Here is a 25,370-nt window from a genome sequence, read left to right on the forward strand (position 1 = left end):
AGATTGCTTGTTATAGATAATGTTCTTACAATAATAAACAAACAGATAATGAATATCCAAAGTACTTCAAAAGTTCTAGTACTTCCCGCAAGAGGGAGCATACTAGTAGTACTATTTACTGACGCTAGATGGTATTGTTTTACATCATTTTGAGTAGCTTGCAATGTTTTCATGTAAATAAGGTTGTTTTAGTGTTCTAAGATTTTGAATTGAGCGATATGAAAGAGAATCCACATAGAATTCATTGTTTTAAACCCGATAAAAACTATTTTCAAAACTTTCTGAATATGCGAGCAGCATTTGGAGAGGAGACAATGGAAAGAGTGCTGATGTTTTTTTTTCGAGTGGTTTTCTGGGTTTAGAAGTAAGGGAATGTCAGATGGGGATTCTTAAATGTTTTGGTTGTGCGTCTTCGAATCAGATTGATATGGAAAATCAGTCAAAAGGCAAACATCTCACTGTACATGAAATAAGCGTGCATCTGACAAATCACTCTTGTACATGGAGAACTATTTCCTTCATCATTACAATATCCTGATGCAGCTGAGTCATCTGTACCAAATGTTTTGCCCAAGTGTAACAAATCGCGATCCCTCACTCGCCGTATGACTGACCAGATCTGACTTTCTGTAACTTTCATTTCTTTATGCAATGAAGTATTTTAACCGCTGCTGAATAAATCGGTAATTTTCTTTCGAGGTCGCAAGCAAAGCTGAAAGCGATCTCCAAAGAAATTACCGATTTTTCAGCAGCGATTAAAATACTGCACACATTGTACACAAATTCTCATAGGGAACCACAACCATTTGTGAAAAAGTTAAGCCTACATTTTTAAACCTCTATGGGAACATTTATAACACGTCGTGCAATTACTCCATATAATCTTAGGCACCATAATAGGAAATTAAAGCGCCCAACAGGTTCAACCTATCATTTAACCAGCTTAATGTTTTCAGTATATTGAAATTCAGCAGAGAAAAGAAGACGTATTTTACTTACTTGTTTATCACTCTGCCAATTACAAGTACACTTCACTGCCAAGTGGAAACCTTCATATAACTCATACCAACAAGTGAAAATCTGACTCATTTTAGAGATAAAGCATATTAATTACACAATTATTAATATAAACAGTCGACAGACTAAGTATCTGTATAGCAGGCGAAGAAATTAACTGTTTTATTAATATAATTATCATCCTATAACGTTCTTATTATGATAATGTCATAAACCACATGGAAAATTCATCTCTTCAGCTATTAGTATAACTAGCTACATTATTTATACTAATTTATTCATTGGTATTTAATTTTCCATCGGACTTCTCTTTCGTTTGTTTTTAGTACTCGATAGTGATAATATAAAATAATGTTCTTAAGCCTAGTTTTGCTAAGTTTATGTTGTGATTTCGATATTCTAGTTTATCGTCTATCGATTTCCTTGTAGCAGTTATGTTACTTGGGTGATCAACGAATTAGGCTTAGAAGACTGGTCGCTGTGGTGACATACGGTTGATTAATTCGGAGCATAGCGGCGATAAAATTAATACTTTCTGTAGTTCTACTCAATCGTCGAGAAGTATCCTGTTTTCTGTAATCCCTTCACCATGTGGAACTGTCTTTCATTGGATATTTCTCGTAGTTCAGCAGTGTCCATTGTTGATTTCCTACATCTGATTATTACGTCATTGGATATTTCTCGTAGTTCAGCAGTGTCCATTGTTGATTTCCTACATCTGATTATTACGTCATTCTCGCACGTGAAGGCAAAGGTGATAATATAGCGAGTTAAAAAAAAAAGTTATATTTTTATAACTTTTTTAACGAATATATTGGTATATAAAATACTAAAATATACTAATTAAAATAAAATATTGATGTGAAAGATGTTCGATGTCTTTGATTTTGTCTACACAACAGCACTATGACAATCACATACACCATCCTACAGTGGATTGCTGCTATTTATGTACAAATTGTCATAGTAGAAAGTATCTACAGTGCAGTATAAGTTGTAATAGATGAGTCTATTGGCCTCGTTTTAGGGACGAAATTACTAAGGAAAGAAAAGCACCTCATAAATCATGACAGAGAGAGAGAGAGAGAGAGAGAGAATCGATTGTGCACTTTATTTAGTTTCAAGGAAGTTTTGTTTGAGTTTCTTATAAGGTCGAACTCTTTCTTTTTTCTCTAAACCTATATTTCGATCCTGTGGTATGTCTTAGTAAGGAGTCACATATTGGATTTCTAGAAAGGTTAAACGCACTTGTTCGACTATTTTAAAATTCTAAACCTTTTATATGAGTAGTATAAATGAAATAGTTCCATAATTCTGCGTTAAAATAGATCGAACAGAAGAATCGATCAAGTTCAAGTTAAAATCTAGATCGTTTCACAATACTGACTGAATTTTTTTCTAGAATGACCCGCCATTTATTCTTATGCACTTTCCCGACATTCCCAGAAGGGTAGACGTACCTATTTCCTCTGCACTTTTCCAAGATTGTAAATTTTATTTCTTTGTTACTTTGACTTGATTATTTGCGATTGTTTGGAGTTCTTAAGATTTTTCTTGAATAAAACAATACTGCCGTGTTTTTGTTCTTCGATTTACTTCTTTTTTTTCATTATTTCTTTTTATCTTCTCAAAGTTTTATTTATTTTCATAGTTTTATAAAGAGCCACTGTAGCCCAGTCGGGTTCGATGATTTCCTTTGGTTGTAAAAAACCCGGGTTCGAAGTCTGTTCAGGACTTGAATAACCTATATCAGGTCTTTTCAAATGAAGTTGAGTTAACCAGTCTCATGTGGGAGTGGAGGAGAAAATGGGGATAAAAATAAGAGAATAAGGATTAACCACCTATTCGATCGATATTGACGTAGTCTACCTCATCAATGTAAGCTCTCAGGTTCTATATTCCTAATGAATAACCTATTTGTAAGTTCTTGGTGGTCTTTGTTCTGCCAAATAAACACAGCAGACAGATTACAATGTGAATAAGCTGTAGCACTGTTTGTAAAACTCTCCATTGTTGTAAAAAAGTTATTAGGAATAGTATAAAAAAATTAAGGGACACTGAAACATGATACCTGACCTAAATTCGTGAAAAGAACAAAAATTAGGAGACACATCGTCTGCTCTCCAACTCCTGTTTCTGTATTTAATAAAGTTGTTTGGTTGACGCGGTGTGACGTCATACTTCTAGGTTTTCATGGCAACAATAGGTTTTCCTCGCATGCGCCAGATGGCAGATTTCATGTATGTTATATCATTAATAAATGGTGTTAAAAATCATAAATATTTTAGCAGCTTACGCATATTAGAGGTATGGGCTGCAGTTATGAACACGATTTCCATAATTATGTAAATAATGAGGCTGAATAGTCTTGGGTGTCTAACAAAGCACAAAACAAACAATAACAACTTTTTTTTGTTGTTGTTCATAGACTATAAGAATTCTTCAGTCGATTTTAGAGTCAGTCAATTGGTATAATTTTTTTCTTGGAAAATAAATCCAAATAAAATAAATAAATAAACACAAAATAAAAGGGAAAAAGTGTAACGCCTACTTCAATCTGGAGAATGAAAAACCAGAGGATTTATTTAATATTTTTTTTATTCACAACTAAGTCTAAAATAGCAAAATAAATGGCAGATAGCCGATTGACTTGGTTTTCGTTCTTATTCTTTTTTTGTTTTGTTTTTTTTTTCATGTAAAGAGAACGTACTCAATCTAAGATCGATTTTCAATTGCTGGTGCGACATCAACACCTTTCTTACGAACGGCCCGAGGTAAAATAAAACCTATATTCGATCTCTACAGATCAAAATTCCCAGCTATTCTTACATTCCAAGTTTGAAACTTTGTATTAAAAAAAAAGAATAAACTTTAATCTAGAAAAGCGCCGATTTTTTTATTCATAATTAAATTTGAGTCTTTTAGATGTTAAGAAGCTACATAAAGATCAGGAAGCTTCCGTCGGTTTGTAACAACCCTGTTATTACTCACCTTTTTGCGACAATCAACTAAGTAAGGAAAAAAAAATACGAATTTATCCCCCCCCCCCCACACACACACACTCTCTCTAAGATTCTTGGGATTTTTAGCTTCATTGACACTAAACGCATTAAGTAGCCAGATCATATCATAAAAAGTGCGCAAAACTTATGGACACATTACTCAATGTCAAAGAACGACATCTGCTGGTAAGTTCTGAATGCTCATTTTTCTCTTGAAGGAAATAAAGCACTTGAGAAAATAAATAACTTTTCAGGCACGTGGCTCTGTTACCGAATTTTATCGCTTCGTGCAAGTTTCAGAGGAAGGAAAACGGGGGATTCCGCGCGCGCAGTGGAGAAAGCTGCAATAAAGTGAGATACAGCCAATAAGCCTTGAACCCAGACACATTTTGGATAAAGCTATAAATAGGGAGGTCATATTCCGTCGGGCGTAATGGCTCGAGAATATGCCGTCAACATAAATAAAAACGCTTTTTTCATTTTTTTTTTTTATTACGTTGGATGAGTGATTATTCTGTGGGTAATATAAAATGAGAAAAGGATAAGAAACTAATAGAATGACGACATACAAAATTGATAAATACAAGTTGCTTATTACTTCGTATACATTTAAACAGGGAAAGATGCAAGAAAATATCCGATATTAGAGGATTCTCTCTTGCATCTCCTAATAGCTCCTACAATTCATATATTTCGCCGAGTTTTAAACTTAGTTCTTTGGAATTTCTTTTGTTTCTTTCATATTCCTTTAGTTTCTGCTTTCACTTTATGCGAGGTCGTATTACCCAAACCTCAGCTACTGCTTAGAGAGGTTTGTTTGGATTCTCCCTGAAAACAAGTTTGTAGCAGGGTTGGAAAGTCAGTATATTATGTCAGTTAATAAGGTGTGTTCTTTGGCTAGTTTGTCTGTTTTTCTGAAGGAAACGAAACCTGAATTTGAAGAAGATAAAACTCTTCACCATAGTATGAGACCAACTAAACTGCCTTCGATATTAAAAATTCTTTTCACCTCTTCTAGTAAATGCTCCTCACACATGCTAATTGGGAGAGTCGAACTATGATCTTTTTAGCTTAAGGATAAATGTAAGGAGTTCGAATCTCGTCTAGAATGTGAAGAACCTCTCCAAGGACTTTTCAACTAAAGGTGAATTAATTGGTCTCATGCTGCGATGGAAAAAAACGCGAGATTTCCATCTCGCAAAGCAGGCAAGATGGTCCGAAGAACACACGCAGTTAACAAACATAAATATGATCTCATAACCTTAGTAACGTCAGTCATAATGACAAAACTCAGCGAAGCAAAGTATGTATATCTGAATACATAACCATCCCAAAACCCTCTTCACGCACGCACGCACGCACACGCACGCGCGCACACACACACACACACACACACACACACACACACACACACACACACACACACACACACACACACACACACACACACACACACACACACACACACACACACACACACACACACACACACACACACAGCTATGTTCATTTCTGGTTTTTATTTAGCAGTGATAAATTTAACATCTTTATTCTGTAGGCTTGTAAAAGGAATTCGCCTATGAATTGTTCAAATAGTTTCCTTGATCTGCATTTCTTCCCCCGTTTAGATACACCCAGATGTCATTTAGAAATATCCGGGTTCAAATTTTCTGAAGGATGAATTTTTTTAAGCAATTTATGTTAAATCTTAAGCATCTTATCTACAGATTTCCATCTCCATTAACATAGAATCGTATAAAATGTTTAACATAAACCAATATTATCGATGAGAAATATAGCCACACCAGAAGGTCGTACATCTCTGAGTAAATTCAAATAAAAATGTTAGTTTCTTTCGAACCATTGAACAACAAAACAAAACAAACAACACTATAAAAAAGAAACAAATGATAACAATACATAGTAAGCTCTATTGTTGTCTATGACTTTTATAAACTGCTATAAGCTGCTAATTGTTAAAACAACAATCACTCCTTTTATGGAGAAACCATAAAGTAAACTAGTAATAAATTCTAATTACAAATATTCACTTTTACTTTCAGTCTTTATTTATTCCTTCTATTCCCAAGAATCTCTTGTTTACTATATGCATTTTCAAGGTCTTTTCACGTCGTTTTTTATATTTATATCAACAAAACAAGTTTTTCTGTCACACATTAATTCTTTGACACAAACTTTTTCATAAGAAAAAAAAAAAAGACGAGTCAACAGTCAATTCATCAAAATTACCTCAAGTCCTTGACTTCTAAGAATGAGTCAGTTTCTCGAGTTGCTTCGATTTTGGAAATATGCCAGCTTTGAAGTTTTAAAGATGACCTTGGGTTGCGGACCAAGTTTATATTCAAGGTTGTTTAAGCTACTAAGAATTCGAGTGTTACTAAGGTCCAGGATAAAAGAATCTGTCAACTCCTAAGAAATCTATTTGTCAAACATGCTTGTCATTTGGTTCTTCTCATGAAGCCTTACACCACATCCGATCTGTACGATGAAATGTCAAAGGTCAGTAGTTGAAGATTTATTTGCAATGTCAAGGAACTGATTCACATTAATTCTAGCGAGGAGCAGTAAGAGTCAAGGAAAACTAATTTCTACATTTGCTATAGAAATGCTTTGCTGTAGACAGACAAACGATTTGTTTCATGGCTTTATACGTTGTCAGTTATACAACTGGGTGAAAATATTTCAGATTTCTTGTATTGGTTTTTGATATGATCGTATTTTCCACTGCCATGAGATATTTAGTAAAAATTAATCGGCCAACAATGGATGAAAACAAACTGTATTCATTCATTGTTGAGTAATTGTGTTTATTCAACAATGAAATATCACAGTCAGAGAAATGGGCATCTGATAATGGCAACAATGACTAAGACTACGCATGTTGATTTGTATTTCCACAATAATGTAATATTATAAACCGTGAAATGTACAATTGATAACACTAACAACAACTAATGACAATTAGTTAATTCCCATTTCAAATGGCTTAAATATGCATGTATAATAATACGTCGTATATAGGGAAAGTATACGTTTATAAACTACACATCTGGTGGAATTATACGAACTATTGCACCTGCTCAAAGTTTGATATTCATTTGTATCACGTCAGTTGCTCATTGTATAGCAAATTATTACCGCTACTGATAGGAATGTATTGCAGATATTTCCTTGTCAAATATTGTGAATTATTACGGTCATTATTTCATAGAATGAATGTTGGCATTCCCTTCTAAAAGATCCTCTAATTATTCATGGCGCTAACTATATAGCAGAATGCTTATTAATTGGGTTATACAGACTTTCACATTAGATTATAGCAGACATCGTATCTCGTTCTAGCGGGCGATGAAATTTGTTAATTAACTCCGCCAGTAGAGATTGGAAGAGACATAATTATCTCTTCAATAGTTTATTTCCTGCTGGTCATCCAACCATTGTGTGTCTGCCTTCATTGTACGTACAAGTTTTGTCTTAGTAAAGGTCTCTTTAATACGTAGTGTCACATGCACGTTTGCCAAAGCCAGTGTTTCCCATCGTTCGAATAATATCGCTGTAAGAACTAAATAATTTGGACGTAGGAAAAAAAAATGCAAATTACCTGGATAACTAAGTTAACCATTTGGGAAATGAATAAAATTATTCCAAGATATTTTTGAATCTTTGAAATGAAATGTTAAAGGTTAATGTGTGGTGAAGAATATCAAGTATCGGAACTGAGATGCTGTGAGATGAAATAAAAGAACCGGTTTTGCAGTCATTGAGTTAGAAAACAGTAGTTTTTCCTCAATGGCGTCTATTTAGAAAAATAGAAAATTGCGAAAAAAGAAAAGAGAAACTATAGAAAAAAAAATAGAAAATTAAAATCAGAAAAATAGACAACTAAGTAGAAAAAAATAGAAAAATAAAAAAATCAAACTATATATAAAAACTAAATAGTTTTCTATCTAGAAAATTAGAACTATTTTAAAATAGAAAATGGAAAACTAAATAGAAAAATAGAAAAATAAAAAAAATTCGAACTATATAAAAAAACTAAATAGTTTTCTATTTAGAAAATTAGTTAGAACTATTTTAAAATAGAAAATGGAAAACTAAATAGAAAAATAGAAAAATAAAAAAAAATTCGAACTATATAAAAAAACTAAATAGTTTTCTATTTAGAAAATTAGTTAGAATTATTTTGCCTTATTACTATAGGCACAACAGAACCTGCAGGACAACTGTGTGTCAGTAATATGACATATATAAGCATATAAATTGATTTGTTTCTAATTACTGAAAGGTTATTAATGGCTAAAGCATCACAAATACTAATAAAACGCGTTTAAATGTTCAATTTATGAGTTTGAAATCATTTCGAAAAATAATAGAAATTTTATTCTAATATTATATTCCGAGATCTAGATGCATAACCACGCTCAATATTCTTATAATCACTATTACATAGAGGGAAGTATTATCATTATTATCGTACGACATACACAACACGCCAAAACTTCGTGTAAATTACACATTCGTGATACGCCTCTGTATTCATAAGGGTTCTATACAAACATTGTTTGGGTGACATAACAATTACTTGCAGCTCTTAAACAACAATGTTTGTAATTATCACAGCCTATCACATGATACCTGTAGCTTTCCTCTATTGTCCGCTTTACCGCCTTTCTCCTGACATCAACACACACACACACATCGCTGCCGATTCCCAGTGACACAAATATCCACGATATTTCTGTTAACGCTCAGTAGGTGTCACTGACTTCACACGCTCTCTCCTTTAAACATCATGTGACCGGCTATCCTTTTCTCATTGGTTTAATGGACGCGAGCGGCTGGAGACGAAGAACAGGGCGCTGCACATTACCGGAGTGACGGGTCAGACTACTGCGTCTTCCGATTTTCATTTGACAGCGGGGCTGGGCTGTCTTTATTAAACTTCTGTCTTCCAGAATCACCGTCGGAGTCGAACTTTACACACCAAGCTAACCTTCCCTCCCCCCCTCGTGTTTGCCGCTCCTCCCTCTAGTTGTTGTTGTTCCGTGTCGGAGAAACTTGGGATGTTAGGAAGTTGTCAGCTCTGAACTTCCGGTTATTGTTCTTCGTCCGCCCGACTTTACTGATACGTGCTGTTCTTTTTTCACCAATAAATATCGACGGCCGCCAGTGTGCGAGGCGAACTGAACCGCGTTTTGTTTGCGGCCCTCGTAAACTTTGCGAAATATCGAACCGATGTGTGTTGTTACTTCCCGCGGTGTGTGCATGTGTGTGTTGTGAATTGGTAATGCCACATCTCCGCACCTACCTCTGGATTTCCCGTAATGTTGATACGGCAAGACCAACCCTTTAACTGTCTTCTGCTTCCAGGAAGAGCGGATACGTCACAGAGACTCTGAGTTGAGCTGGGGATAAAATTTTTTTTTTCCTCTTCTACTTTTCCTGCTTCATCTTGTGCGTGCGTGTGCGTGCGTGCGTGCGTGTGTTACCTTGTCAGCATCATGGCTTATCGCCGCAAAGGAGACACGATTGAGGGACACCAGGGAACAGCGGAAGACAATCCTAATCACATCGTCTACCGAAAGGTAAGCTAAATGATTCTTGTTTATAGAACGATAACGCACGTATTAATTTAAAATGTAAATATTAAAAAAAAAATGAATCAAATGCATTTAGTGTTTGTTTGATGCAACGTCATGAGTTTATCGTTGAGAATTATGAACCATAAGTTAGTTATTGAAGATTATTAATCATAAGTTAATTGCTCAGCAGCATGAATCGCGAGTTAATTGTTAAAAATAAATTAATTACGAGATAATTTTTAAGAAATATGAATGAAAGTTTAATTATTAAGTAGATAAAATTATTATTTAATAGTTAAGTTATAATTTTAAGTAGAAATAGTTAAATTATATGATACACCATTTAATTATTTAGAGTTATGACTTATATGAGAATTGTTGGGAATGCTATGATCAATGGAGGAGGATCAGGAGAGAATACCCTTGGAGGGTAATGGATGGCAATGCTGTAGCCAATGAAGTTCTAACTGAGGCTCGACTATTGCTGTTACCCTCCTGCCATGATCAGAGCTTTAATAATAGCTCACTAACCTTATCCCTACACTGTCCACTACAGATAACGGGGAAGACGAAAAACATTCTTGCTTCGCCCCTTTAAGCGAGTCCTTATAAGGACATAATCAATGGAGGTCGGAAGCTACCCTTGGAGGGTAATGAATGACAATGCTGTAACCAATGAAGTTCTAACTGAGGCTTGGCTATTGCTGTTACCCTCCTGCCATGATCAGCGCTTTAATAGCTCAATAACACCTTATTCCTACACTGTCTTCTACAGATAACAGGGCAGATGAAAAGCATTCTTGCTTCGCCCCTTTAAGCCGGTCCTTATAAGGGCTATAATCAATGGATCCGTCCACACCTGGCGATCAGTCGTCTACACGAAACTATCACAACTCTAGAGAAATGGTTCTCGGACTGGAGGATACAAGTAAATCTCCACAAAAGCACAACTATACTATTCACCAGACGCAAAGCCCTCATCCAAGATGACATTCATCTCCTCGGAAAAAAGATACCTTGGCAGACTGAAGCCAGATACCTAGGAGTACAGCTGGACCAAAAACTAAATTTCAACAGCCACATCAAACTCATAGGCACAAAGACATCCAGAGCCATAGCCCAGCTCTACCCTCTGATCAACCGCAACAGCAAACTGAATACATGCAACAAGCTGCTACTGTACCAGATGGTAATACGACCAGTTATCACATATGCATTCCCTACATGGAGTCACACATCCAAATCCAACATTCTGAAACTACAGAGGATACAAAACAAGTGCCTGCGGATGATCCTGAATGCCCCATGGTTCGTCAGAAACACGCAGATCCATAGAGAAACCAGAACCCCAGACATCCACTCCCTCCTTCAGGACCAAGTCAAAAAATTCTTCATCAAAGCACACTCTCATCCTAACCCACTAGTCACACAAGCTTCCAGTTACAGTGAACATGACTATCACAAACATAAAAGACCCAAGGCAATCCTGCTCTCAGCAGAACAGAGCTAACCCCATAGTTCATAAAGTGCGAGCATAAGGCTCACAACCCCCCCCCTACTCCCCCATCAAGCTTCTCGACACAGACAAAGGGGAAAACAAAAAAGCATTTTATGCTTCACCCAGCAAACCAGTAACGTTGTTGTTATAATCAATGGAGTTTTAACTGAGAGTCAACTATTACCGTTACTTTTCATTTATCATTTTTAAAGTTGATGTCTTTACTAATTTCATGGAAGTGGCATCCTTACGATGGCTAAAATATCAAGATATATTCATTTATTCATTCATAAAGATGCTAAATTTGTTTAGTTGCTTGCGTAAGTTAGAACATAATGCTTGTTGCTATGCCAACGAAAATTCTACCACGATGTTTTCGTTTGAATGAAGGAAGTATTTATAAACTGATTTCAAATTACAGTTGTTTAATGAATTAAAGCCGTGTCAATTTGATTGTCAAAAGATACCTGAGTTCTGATTCTTACATTGAGCGATCTTGAAATGTGTGTTGCGGTAGAATATCAGATTGCGTACTGATAAGATTTTCAAGGTTTCGAACACTGGAGAATTGAGTTCAGGGTCAGCATGCGCTCCTATAAAATTTCTTGATAGTTTCAAGGAAGACTTTGAACCAATTGATGATCTGCGTTTTCGATCAACTACGAATAAATTAAATATTTTGATCTCATTATGGTGTACTATCCTGTTCAGTTTTTCTTATCATTCTGGTACGGTTTCTTGTAATGTTTATCTCTATAAATTATCATAAAACAATTTGAAGAACATCCGGGAATTTTTACTTTACACGTCTCTTATTGTTGACTTTGGTGATAATGGAAATTTCCTGGTTTAGTCAGTGTTTGCTACGTCGTTAATATATTATTGCTAGAGTTAGCTAAGGAAGGGTTGTTGCTATGTTCCAGATACTGATTGTTGTCTTCGACAACAATACTCCTTTTACAACAAATAGTATTTTACTTTTGTTCGTTTCAGAAAAACACGTGATTGTAATTTTTATGTTTGTCGTGTGCTCACGTGAGCAATTTAAACATCGTTTGGTATGTGAAAATTCTGAAATTTACATATTAAGCAGAGCAAATTATGAAGTTACGTTTGCTTTAACTGTCAATTGGAACTTCATATACACGTTAAATTTAACAAATAATTGGTTAAACATTTTAATTGTATTAAAATAACTTTAATGTGTCATGAAGGATACAGAAATATAAATTTTTAAATTCTTGTCCGATTACACTGAACCCAAACACACTCGTGTTTGAACATAATTTTAACTCAACAATTCTTTCGCTACGATCGCTTAAAACAGCCCAGAAAGATTAACAAGGAAAAAACAAGATTCTTCCACTTTAGTTACGATGTTTAAGTAAATTTTCCATCTTTTTTTTTTTTTTTTGCTTTAAGAAACCTTGACGATATGAAATGTCTTGTGATGAAAAAAATTTAATCAAAATACGCATTGAATGGCTCAAAGAATTTAACATAAAATAGAACGTAACATCATTTTCTTTTGCATCGCATCCCATTAGCTTCCATTCGATCAAAGCTTTCCACTGTGGCGAGATCAGTTGAATGTTTCATTGATTTCACACATGAATTTAATATCTCGTGTATGTAAAAGTTCGAAGGTTCTTGCAATATAATAAGGCAAGACCGATCAAACGAAGCAGCAACGCCTCAAATCCTGTTCGTCCCTTGCTGATCAATATAAACCAATCAATAAACGCTATCCGTCCGCCACCTTCCTCACGTATTCAAAGAATGCATGTTCAAGTATGGTGAGCGGTCTTTTTAGATGAGCCAACACAAAACAAATGAATAAACTGATTAACAAAGGTTTTACGGAGCCGTTTACAAATTAAATTTAGTGCATATGGAGTTGTTTATTTCTTTGAGTTTGTTACCTTTAGCATTCTATTTAAAACAATCTTTATTCGTTTAAACTACAGGACTACTTTCCTTTAATATTTAAGATTGTTCTGAAGATGTTACTGGATTTTAACTTATATTTACGTTCTCGTATATATTTATATGATTTTATTGTTTTATTATATTGAAAATTGCTTCATTTTTTTAAATTCTTTTTTTTTTACGGAAATAATGCTTTCTTTTCTTTTTTGCTTTCTTTCAATTTCTAACCCCACAATACCTCGTATGAAATTGGCTAACTCATCTTCAGTGAAAATTTTCATAAAGATTCTTTCCATCTTAGACAGGATTCGAATTCGGGTCTTCCAATCAAATGTTTTCAAATCACATTCTCCTGGGTCTATCTGCCCCTCTTTTTCCATCCAGTTTTCCTTCTAATGAATGCCTTCTTGTCTGGTTAGATGTCCAAAATATTTAAGTTTTCGTTCTATAATTATTTTCATTAATGTTCTTTTCATTTTTGCTTTCTTTAAAACATCTTCGTTTTTCATTTTCTCTGTCCATGGTATTTTCAACATTCTTCTGATAATCCACATTTCGAAAGCTTCTAATTTTTTCTCCGCTTCTTTATTTAGAGTCCAAGTTTCACTGTTGTAAAGAAGGCTTGACCAGATATAGCATTTTATTAATCTTTTTCTTGTGTCGATATTAATGTTTCTGGATGTTAGAACAGTTTCATATCAATAAAGGCTTTTCTTGCTATCTCTATTCTTGTTTTTATTCCTTTAAGGGAATTTCCTCTGTCTGTAAACATTTGTCCCAAATATATAAAAGACTAAACCTGTTCAATTTTCTTTTTGTTAACAGTTATGTTCAGTTTCTTATTGATTGGTTCTTTTGATATAATCATGCACTTTGTTTTCTTTAGGTTAATAATTAGTCCCGTGTCTAAGCTTCTGTTGTAAATTTCTGTGATTAAGTTTTGAAGATCATCTTCAGATTCAGCTATAAGAACTGTGTCATCTGCATACCTGAAGTTGTTGAAGTTCCTACCTCCGACTTTTACACCCTTCAGTTCTGAAATATTTTCAAAAACTTGCTCACACTATATATTGTACAGTAATGGTTGCAGTTCGCTGTGGTAGGTGGGTTGAGTAGTGGGGGAGGAGAATTTTGGAGTGGATGTCCTCCCTCAATGAGTCTTTGGAGGTGTCACATAATAATAACAATAACTGCATAATCCTATAGTTAACCAGATAGCGGGCATATAAATTTCTACCCGGTAACTGTGGGTTTTAATTCTACGAATTAGTGTTATTTAAAGAAAGAAAAACTGCCAATAATGTAACAGCTTGTAGCTTGAATGATGTCGTACACCTCTATGGGCTACGTATTGCTGATCGTTGGCGTGACCTTTTCAGAAAGACAACATATCATAATGATGTTTCCGAAAACATAACTATAAATCATTTCAGTTTCTGTATGTCATACGAATCCAGAACAGCTTTGTAGCACGACAATGAAGTCATCATTAACGCACTATGATGAACTCGAGGGAAAAAAGTTCTTTGCTAGGAGGGAAGAAAAAGCGAGTTGTGAAAGACGGTAACCATTAAAACGTGTTAATATTTTAATTGCATAAAACCGGAATAAATAATTAATAATATTAGTTGCAGATCATCCCACTTAGCTACCGTTAGAGTATATTAAACTGGAGCTAAACTCGGATAATTATAAATGTATAAAAAAATTACGAGTAATATGGGTATTTCAAAAAATCCCTTTCCTCAATGGGAAAAGTTCAAGATGGTCATTTCTGTTTAAATCCGGTTTGTACAAAAGAATCTAACAGCTTTCTTCAATAGCCTTTTCAAACTAGAAATGACTATTAAGGAGGTTCTGGTTTTCCTGCAAATCGATCCAATGACTGAACGAGATTATGTCCTGAGTAAGATCAGACTGTTAATAAGGACCGTATCCTTGTTGTTTTACACAAACAGAAGACTATCATCCTGTCTGGTCAAAGTAATGGATTGCACATTGTGTGATTCGGTACGCAACACTGGATCAAAGTTATGCTTCGGAGAACGTAAGAATGAATTCAACTTGAGGGCAAATTTATCAAGTGGCAAAGATGATCTAAGGTCTCTTGGGAATTAGATATGGAAATCTGTTGTTAACGTCCGGAGAAGATGGAGCATTATGACCATAAACCAGTGATTCTCATCCTATGGGGCACGTCCCCTTTGGGGGACGCGAAGAAAGTGGAAATCAAAGGAAAAACTGATAAACTACTTTATACTGAAACAAAAGCATTGAATGAAACTATTTATTGATACGAAAAATACACTCTGAAAATAAAATAATAAAATGTATAAAATTCACTGTATTGAATAAACTAGTTATGCTCAAGGGAACATATCAATATTGCAAAATATACCGAGCAACTAATTAAAACTAAACAATAACAATGAATCTAAAAATGAATGGCTTCCTTGGGCTTGTGTTGCGGAGCAAAGCTTTTCATATGATGGTGATACGTTGGAAATTGACGCTCTTAGATCTCTTTCTATATTTAACTGAGATCTATATTTTGTTTTACGGCAGCCACTGCAGAAAACCCCGATTTCACAAAAGATAAGGTGTTAGAAATGGCAAAAGTGCACAAAACGTCTTGACTTTAATGCAAAAAATTCATCATCAACGCCTGCCCAAATTCAAACAGCGATTTAGATGCAAATTGTCTTTTGATTTCACTTCTTGACGCGAAGTCTATAAATTGTTCCTCTTCTTCAATCGAGAAACCTTCAGGGGTAATTTGAAATGGTTTCTAACCCACTCGTACATTGCCGTTATTTTGTCGTCGGTTATAAAATAGTTTCTAAAATATTTTGTCAACATTCTTAAATGATTTTCAATAGTTGCAAATAAAACTTTGATGGGTTGCGCTTCTACCTTGTAGGTTTTGATAAATTCATCCACACTTGCAAACATTTCTAATTTTTGTTGCTTTACCTTTTTAGTTCCATGACTCTAGTTTTTTACAAAAAAAAAGCATTAACTTTGTCACTCATCTCTAAGATGTGTATTTTTTTTCGTTGGATTTGTAGGTTTAATATATTGAGTTTCTCGAATATGTCCACCAAATAGCCAATTTCATCACAAATAAGTGGTCTCTAAATTTCTCTGTTTCTTTGTGATTTTCTTTCAAGAATGTTATTATATTCTTGGAAGAATATAATTATTTCGTTTCTTAATTCGTAAACACGTTGTAACATTTTCCCTGTGATAGCATCTTGTCTCTCAGTAAAATAGTAATAACTCTAAATGCTCCACTCCAGCCATGTTTTTGCAAAGCTCAAAAAGCAATCTTGATTTTAAGGTTCTCACTTTTATGTAATTCACCACGATTATAACTGTTGTTAATAATATTTAGACCAGGACTCATTTCCTTTTCAGCCATAGCTTCTATATGAATCATGCAATGCGTTGAAATACATTGTGAGAATTTTTCCCTCACAAGGTCTTGTAAACTTTTAAACCTTCCAGACATAACTCGAGCACCATCAGCGCAAATTCCAACACAATTTTTCCACTGTATGTTTGCCGTGCATATAAAAATCGTCCAATAATTTGAACAAATCAGGTGCTGTGGCTCTTCTTTCTATTGGTTTACAAAACAGTAACTCTTCAACTCCTGATAATCCATCGCAAAAATCGAACATAATCTCCGATTTTTGCGATGGATTATCAGGATAATTTGCGATAATGTTAGTAAAACTTTCTCCAAGCATAGTTTCCACAATATCAATCACAGCTAGCAGAATTAGGTCTTCTCCGATAGCGTAGAGCTTTTTGTATACCTAGCTGTTTTGTATGCATCTTTGTAAGAAGCTAGTAAAGTTTTTTCATTTACAAACAAAGCTTTTTTAATGCTAGATTTTTGCTTTTCAAAATATTTCAGTCAGCGACGACGGCCTCTCGAGGTTTGTTAACATACTGCTTATGAAGTGTTTCCAAATGTCTTTTAAGTTTATTCGGTTTCGTGTTATCAGCCGCCAAAATTCTCGAACAAACAACACACACAGTGGTCTTCCTTCATGATTTATTTGTTGAAGAATTTGTGGACGTCGATGCTCCACAGTCGTCAGATGCCCGCTTACGTCCAATCAAAAATTTATCCATTTTTCTACACTAGAAAAGATTGTTTTTATACCGTCTAGTACAGTCGTTGCGAATAGAAGCAAAATAACGCCGACCATCGACTTTTCACTTTTGCAGGGTTACTGCCATCTTGTCATTTCAAGCCTTATTTATGCTCGCAGAAACATTTGCGAGATGAAATCCCAAATGTTTCCGAAAGGATTCATAAAACATTCCGATTGAGTAGTACATTTTGCCAAAAATGCAGATCTTAACTTTGCTTAAGTAGGGAATTAAAATATAAAGGAAGAAATTGAATCCTAAATTAAAATGAAATCGAAGAAGGAAATAAGTATTAGATTGTACTATGTTTAAAGTATTGTCTAAAATAGATGGAAATCTTAAACTTTCAAAAACATCAATATTAAGCTATGCCATGTATAAAATCGCGTATTGTCGTGCGAACGAAAGTTCAAAGGTTGCAGTTTGACCACCAAAGATGATAACGAACATTGAGTAGGCATTCGTGGAAGGCGCTCGAAATTCGCGTTCCCCGAATAGAGCGATCCTCGTTCAGCGAGGAGGTGACATCGTTCGGTGACAGCAAATAGGAAAGCGTTCGTAGACAAGCTTGGAGTACGGAAGAGGGCGCTATAGAAGAGTTTAAAAACGAACTCAGATGGCTTGAGACTCTCTCTTTTAGCTCCTTTTACGTTTCTGGTTGTGTTGTTCAAATTGTAAAGTTCTTAGATAATTAATAAACATGCTTTCCCATGTATACCTGAGTTTGTCTGAGTAAGAGATTGAATTTTACCACTCACGAAAATATCGAACCTATGCTTAGAGGGAAAAGGGTAATTTTGAGATTGTGAAGGCCATGACTCTATAGTGAGAACTCTGAAATTTACTTACTTAAACTATATAAAGTATTACTTGATTTCTGGGAAGGTTTCTCTGGATAAGAATTTCTATCTTAGAGTTCTGACTGGCGCAGCATAAACAAATAAATTTTGTGAGCTCAAAACGGGAAACGGCCCCAGAAGGTTAGTTTAGAAGTTATGTCTTAGTAGGCACAAAGGAGAACAATAGAGGTGAAATATAGGCGAAAATGACGACGTAACACGTTAATAGTTTTATTCTCTAATGAATACGACTGCTTAGCTCCAGCCTAGTGGTATTCAACTACCTCCAGTGGTAGTTGAGATAGAATTGATCTCCAGTTTCGCATATAGTAAGTTCAACTTGTATTGCATTTTCTTATTAACCTTACCATTATGTGGCACTGAAGATGGTTGCGAAGCGTGGTTGAAAATTATGCTATAAATAAGTTTCGTAAGTGTAATCAGTCTGATATTCTTATTAACTGGGTCATTAAGTTCCAGTTGACTCTTACATCGGAACAAATAAAAACCCACTGTTGCACAAAATACCAAATTTTCGATAAATCACGTTGTTATAACATATTCTGATTCACATCTTCAATCACGCACACGCAATTATTCGTTATCGATCGATCGCTTATACATTAATGAAAGGGGAAATTCCCTCCCACTTTTATAGCATTCTTCAGAATTAAATAAGGGATGTTTAGTATGGAGAGAGGAAATAGAGCAACCGTCATTCTGGGTTAGATAATGAAGGCAACCATAATGAAGATTGCATTTCAAACAGTTAATGGGTTTTACAGGCACGATAAGAGCGCACACCAGCGGAACGCCAAGGAATCATTACGATCCGGAGCATCTAATTAGGTGCCCCTGAAAAGATGGGATGTTCTGTATGCTGGGCTGTTATGCGGGGAAGTATATTTTCTGTTTTAACTAAATTGTTCACAAGATCTGGTAATGCTACGGACTTCAAGGATTCACTATAACACACACACACACACACACACACACACACACACACACACACACACACACACACATAGTTATTATTACATCTAATGATAACCTGTTAGCGTGTTCATCAGGTCAAAGCTAAGCCTTCTCTATGTTACCTTGATTATTGGAGAAGTAACACCTAAATGCTGTAATTAAGGAATGATGTAGCATATTGTCGTTCGTATAGTTTGCAGAATCTAATGTTGAATCCTATATAGATTCGTGTGTATTGTTGATTTAATATCTAACAGTGGCGGCTCGTGTCTTGAAATTGTGGGGGTGCTGCAACTTTCGAAATATACATACACACTTTATCCAAACACAGTGTATATGTGTTTGGATAAAATATCAAAATTATGATAAAAATTAAAAAAATATGAAACATGAAAAAATATTGTTTATTATCGATAAAATTATACAGTTTGGTATAATTCAAAATTACTTGAAAATAAAATATATTCTTCTTGTTTTGTTTTTTTTTTTCATGAAAAAATATTGTTTATTATCGATAAAACACAGTTTAGTATAATTCCAAATTACTTAAAAATGAAATCAATTATCATAACCCTAATAATGTTCTATAGTTATGTCTTTAATTGTAATGTCCGAATATTTAAAGAGACGGAGTAAACACGATAAGCACTACGAACACTCTACTACTGGCGCAAACTGCATTAAACAGCAGTGGAACCGCATTACGCTAATAGCTCGCATCTGACTATGACGTGCATATGCTTGCGCGCGTAGCAATATGACACTGTGGTAAACACAGTGCTGCTAGTGTCCTCGCTCTCCTAAGTGCTACAAGATGGATTTTTATTATTTTTAATACAAAATAAGAGAATTGTATAGGATTGTTGAAGATAAAATTAAATATGACAAGCAAATATAAATAAATTAATAAATATATTTTATATATCGAGAAAAATTGGGGGTGCTGCAGTTCCGCAGTGCCTATGCACGAGCCGCCCCTGATATCTAATAAGGGATTTCATGCAAACATGATCACCGATAACATAGTCTTCTTCTATAGATCAATCATAAATATGTTCTTCTTAGTTTATCCCTGTGTGTGTGTGTGCACGTGTGCATGCTAAGTGAAATTTCGAAACTTCTACATAATGGTAGACGTTTTACTGTCTGAAAATGAATTGGTATTTTTCTTTCTTTTATTTTGAGATGACTAGAACATCTTCGTTTATCTCATTACCCATGTTAAAACTTCTGAGTTTTTTTTCTATTCATTCTGCAAGTCTGTTTTTCATTTATTATTGAACATTTTTATTTGCAGTATGTCTTAGCATCAACATTTTTGGGTGTTATTATTCATATTAAACGAGTATTTTTAAATGTATATTTTCAAAAACAAACAACAAACGGCAAAAATTACTAAACCATAGTTAAGATGTTAATTATCACTAATTAGATTAATTGGCAATTAATTAAATGTCATCAATCCTTGTGAGCATTTTGTATACTTAAATTATTGATCTAATCTTTCACGTACTGTAGCGATCTATAAGAGTACACCTGGAAAAAAAATCATATACACCGGCTTTTATTTTGAACCGCTGACCAGAAGGAGATCAGCCAGTTCATGTCACTTGTACACATACGTCAACACCAATAGTGACTGCCTTGCCCATCGAATAGTGGGTTCACTAGTCACTTTTATAATGTGTTTGCTGGTTGGCGATGTATCTGAGTAGTTGGATCAAAACCATTCCCAATTAAACTCCCACCTTACTAAGACACTACAGCAACCCTCTTTATTAAGAAAACATTCGGGAGAGTATTAATAATCTTCACGGTCAGGAAAATATATCAAATTACAGAAAAAGAGCGATAAAGTCTCAGCAAGAATTTATTTTCTGTTTGACTATCTGTAAGTAAAAAACGAAGCATCTTTTAGTGACTGGCAGTTTGCATAGTTAGTCAAAAGAGGTAAGAAAGAATTGTGAAGAATTTTTGTTTCCTCATTAACAGACTTCAAGATAAACAGTGTAAGATTAGCCTGAAATGGGTTTGACTGCGAACAGCGTATGAAAAAAAAATAGGTTTGAATTAGTATAATGAGAAGTTGATGATAATAAATCGGTGTTTTTAGAGACCTATATTGTGTACTTCAATTGTGTACTTCAATTGTGTACTATGACTTAAATCATAGATAGGAGTATGAATATACGTAGAGGAAGGCTAACAAAGTTTGGTACAACTATAACAATGTTAATGTTACGTATCTAAATTGTGTTTTAACTAATCCTAAAATGACTTTAATAAAATCGCATCCCAAAAAGAAAGAGAACGTCGTATTTGAAAGACCACCGGTGCTTTCTTTATGTGGCATATCCAGTCAATTCATAATTAGTGAAAGTCTAAATTGGTTGCGTATCGTTTTACATGAATTTATACATTTTTACAGTAATAAAGATTTCGGCTCATGCATAAAAAGCAAAATTAATTACATACAACAGATGGTGCAGATCACTTTGTATGCAACCCAAACTCCGCTGTTTTTCGACAAAAAGAGCTGACTAAGAATCAATAGCATGCCTTTAATTTAAACTCATTTCTTAACTATCGCTAGTGTTGTAATTAATATAAAATACCCACTTGTGTTTACCCAGGATTCAGTAGAAATCTACTACCTTTCATTTTTTGTTTTTGCTTCTACCTATTAAACTTACTAAAAATGTGTTTAATTTTGCACATCACTGAAACGAAAGAATGTGTAAACTCGTTAGCATATTAGCCGACTAAATAAAAATATATTTTATCTCAAATCAATCCAATAAACTGTTTCTGTTGTTTTGTTAGTTTCCGGAAACTATTTGGCTTCAACCCAATTTATTTTTCACCCGAATCTTCAAAGTTTTTTTTTCTGTCTTTTTTTTACTTTCTTTCAAGTATGCTCGCACAATTTTTGAGATACTCAATGGAGTAATTCTTTTAGTTACCATTTTTAGTTTTATTTCCATTACTGACATTTTTTCCTTACTATAAATAGAAGCTAATATTCAGTGAAAATCTATGGCTTCTATGGATGTCTGTCTTGTATCTTCCATCTTCAAATGGCTCAGATTCGTTATAGATAATGACAATTTCGTTGTAGATAATAAAAACTAGTAAAGAAATTGTTTATTGACTGGAAGCTTGTACAGTTAGAAAGTGCGTGTAATGCGTGTTATTGTCAATAGTATCACGTGTTGCCAAACAAAGAAAAATAAATAAATTCAACTCGGCTTTTAACACTTTCCTCTATATCGTTTAAGATCAGAAGCACTTTGAACTCTTTTTTTCCACAACTTCTTCTTTGCGATTTTGATTCCAATGGGAACAATTTTTGTCTTTTGAAGTTTTATTTTCTTTCTAATTTTAATTAACTTCTTACGACTTGTTGAATCATAAAAAGAGATGTTTACGTGTCTTATGACTTCCTTTTTTATCTTTTAACCAATCTCAAAGCATAATTTGTTTTTTCTGTCTGACTGAAATTAATTCCATGTTGCTCATCTTTCGTTTATTCATTCCTATATTTTTAAATACTGAAACGATGTCCATACAAATGTAAATCATCAACTCAGTGTGTTGGGTTATTCTATCTCCAATTACAATTAGATACGCTGGAACATGGCACTGATTATCTGAACTCTGAAATAATAATCAAACAAGATAACAGATCATCATAAAATAAGATGAAATTAGATAATAAACTCCTATCTTAAAACTGGAAATAAAAATGCCTAGATTTAAACTATCTTTTTTATTGGCCATGTGATTTCAATGTGAACGCGAGCAAATTTCCTGCCCTTGGTAACTCAGCATGCCAATACCAAGAAGATCGTGTGTGTGTGTGTGTGTGTGTGTGTGTGTGTGTGTGTGTGTGTGTGTGTGTGTGTGTGTGTGTGTGTGTGTGTGTGTGTGTGTGTGTGTGTGTGTGTGTGCGTGCGCGCTAGAACTACCTGAAATATTATGTTCTTATTTTTATAACAGCTAGGAAACTGAGTCGCGATGTATGTGTTTGTATTTTGGTTTCAGATAACAAGAATCGGTTATTCTTTCACCGTAAACAAGTTGCCAAGTGGACAACAAGCTCTCACTGTTGCTATCTTGTACGAATTTACTAGTGATGCAAGACATTTATTTATCTGGAAACGGATGCTCTGTTACTTTTTTTCTCCTTTTTATTATTATTATTATATTTTTTGAAATCTGTCTCGTTGTTTTGAGAAGTTCTATTCATGCGACTGCATTCTTGCAGACGGAGATATACGGGTATTAAAACCCATTGATTTTGTGTCTCCTGGAAGTAGATTCTTTTTTTTTACCAAGCGATTCTCTGTAGAAATACGTAGCAACACGCACATAGAATATCGCTTTGTAGTGCTTGTCTAATATGATTTTATAGCTTTCATTTCAAGTGTATTGTAACAGAAACATGGAGTGATAAGAATAAACAAAAGAGTGCTTTGGATTATCCACTATTTAATTCATTGAACAACGATAATTCTTATTTAATTCATTTGGTCAATAATCCATCACACTTATTACGTAACAATGCTCGCGACTGCAGACGCAGTTCGTGAATTAATACTCCCACGTTTTTTGCTCGCAACAATGCATCATTTAAGTTGCACTTGGAGTAGCTAATAAGTCAAATACTTTGATTTAGGACATCCAGAATACTTTCCTAATAAATTGATAAAAAACGTGACTATTAGTACGCTGTGCAGTAGTGTGTCTTTTAAGTACATTTTGCAAATACATCGGCGTCTATTATAGTCTACTACATAGTTTTCTGCATAGATTCGTCTGCATATCAAATGCAAATGCATGTCCTAAACTTGATATTTAGACTCTGTATTAAAATTTACAGAATATTATTAATTTGGATACCGTAACTCGACTATATCTAGTGATACAACTAAACAAACATATCAAAACGATACAAAATGTCTTGCAAATAATAATAAAGCTATGTGGATTAAGTAAACAGCTACAGCTATCGGACATGGGGTGAAAAATTCCACGTGCAATCTTTGAATAACGTTCAAAATATTAAAGACGGATAATAGTGTGCACATTAATTTGTCTAAACGAGTTATATGAAAGCATTTAGTTTATTTCTACGATGAAAGGCAGACGGTATTATTGATTCCAGCAGGATGGAGCAACTGCCCACATCTCCGTACAAATATGGCTTTATTGATGGAGATGTTTTAATGAAAAAGATATTTCGCTGGTCCCAAAATTATACATTAACATTATCTTGTTTCTTCAATTTGAATTTGACGGTACAAGATAAATTAAAAGAATTTACCGACATATCTGAACTTAACTGGGCTACTGGAACATCACGACAACACGCTACTACCCATCTAGTAGAGTGTTGGACTTCCACATTGTCACCATGTCATCCATCGAGCCATATTGTCACCATGTAGGGCAATATCTGGTCCGAAACAGTACCCAGGTAAGAATTATCAGTTGTGTTCAATGGGGATGCGAGGAGCTAGTGATGTCCATGCAAACAGTCCGTATACCAGGATGCCACCATCAGGCTCTTTCCGATCAACCATGTCTGATTGGCCGGAAACAGGCTGGGTAGTCATAACGTTTTGGCTCATGAGTCAACTACAGAGTGTAATAATGGTGCCATTCTTGTCTTCCTAGGAAGTATTCAAATTAATATGTAAATAATGACTGAAGATTTCAGAGGAATACTGAAGTTTAGTTTTTTTTTTTTTACCCTTTTTTCTCTTACGAAATATTTCTTTCCGAAACTACACCCTCTGTTCCAAAAAGAAATCGAACGTTTAGAAAATAGAAGACACTAGTGACGCTACCTGTCGTATCTTTTAGTTGTCGAAACCGACAACCTTCATTAGTGTTGTGTCAACCGTTTATGACATTTTTGTTCATTAGAAGCCGAGTTATAATGCCAAGAGTGACAGCGTGTTTTGACGAACGGTCGGAAAATGAGTTTCAAACAGAGAGCTGCGATTCACTTTTGTGTTAAACTTGGTAAACGTTTTACCCAAACGCATCCAATGCTTCAAAAAGCATTTGGTGATGAATGCTTATCCCGTACTCAAGTTTACGAGTAGTTTAAGCGATTTCAAAGTGGTCGTGAGACTCTTGAGGACGATGAAAATCCCGGCCGTCCAAAAACTGGACTGAGCGAAGTTAACATCCAAAACGTGCGTGATTTCATCAAAGAAAACGCGAAATCGTCCGCGAGATTGATCGAAGATGAATTGGCGATTCCAAAATCCACTGTGCACAACATTTTGACCGAGAGTTTCGGCCTTCGTAAATTGAATTCGCGATTTGTTCC

General features: G+C 34.6%; 1 protein-coding gene across 1 annotated transcript in view; it reads left to right on the top strand.

Annotated features, from left to right (window-relative positions):
- The first annotated feature begins 8,936 nt into the window (after window positions 1–8,936).
- LOC150097596 (regulator of G protein signaling 7-like) overlaps window positions 8,937–25,370 on the top strand; it is a 198,394-nt gene continuing 181,960 nt past the window's right edge. Inside the window, exon 1 of the mRNA XM_090406784.1 lies at window positions 8,937–9,625. Within this exon, the coding sequence (XP_090262910.1) occupies window positions 9,542–9,625 (84 nt within the window). The 5' untranslated portion in view covers window positions 8,937–9,541. The remainder of the gene's footprint in view (window positions 9,626–25,370) is intronic.

Source organism: Typopeltis vanoorti, chromosome 17 (genome assembly GCF_054136105.1).
Source record: "Typopeltis vanoorti isolate ZY-2024b chromosome 17, IOZ_Tvanoo_1.0, whole genome shotgun sequence".
NCBI classification, from domain to species: domain Eukaryota; kingdom Metazoa; phylum Arthropoda; class Arachnida; order Uropygi; family Thelyphonidae; genus Typopeltis; species Typopeltis vanoorti.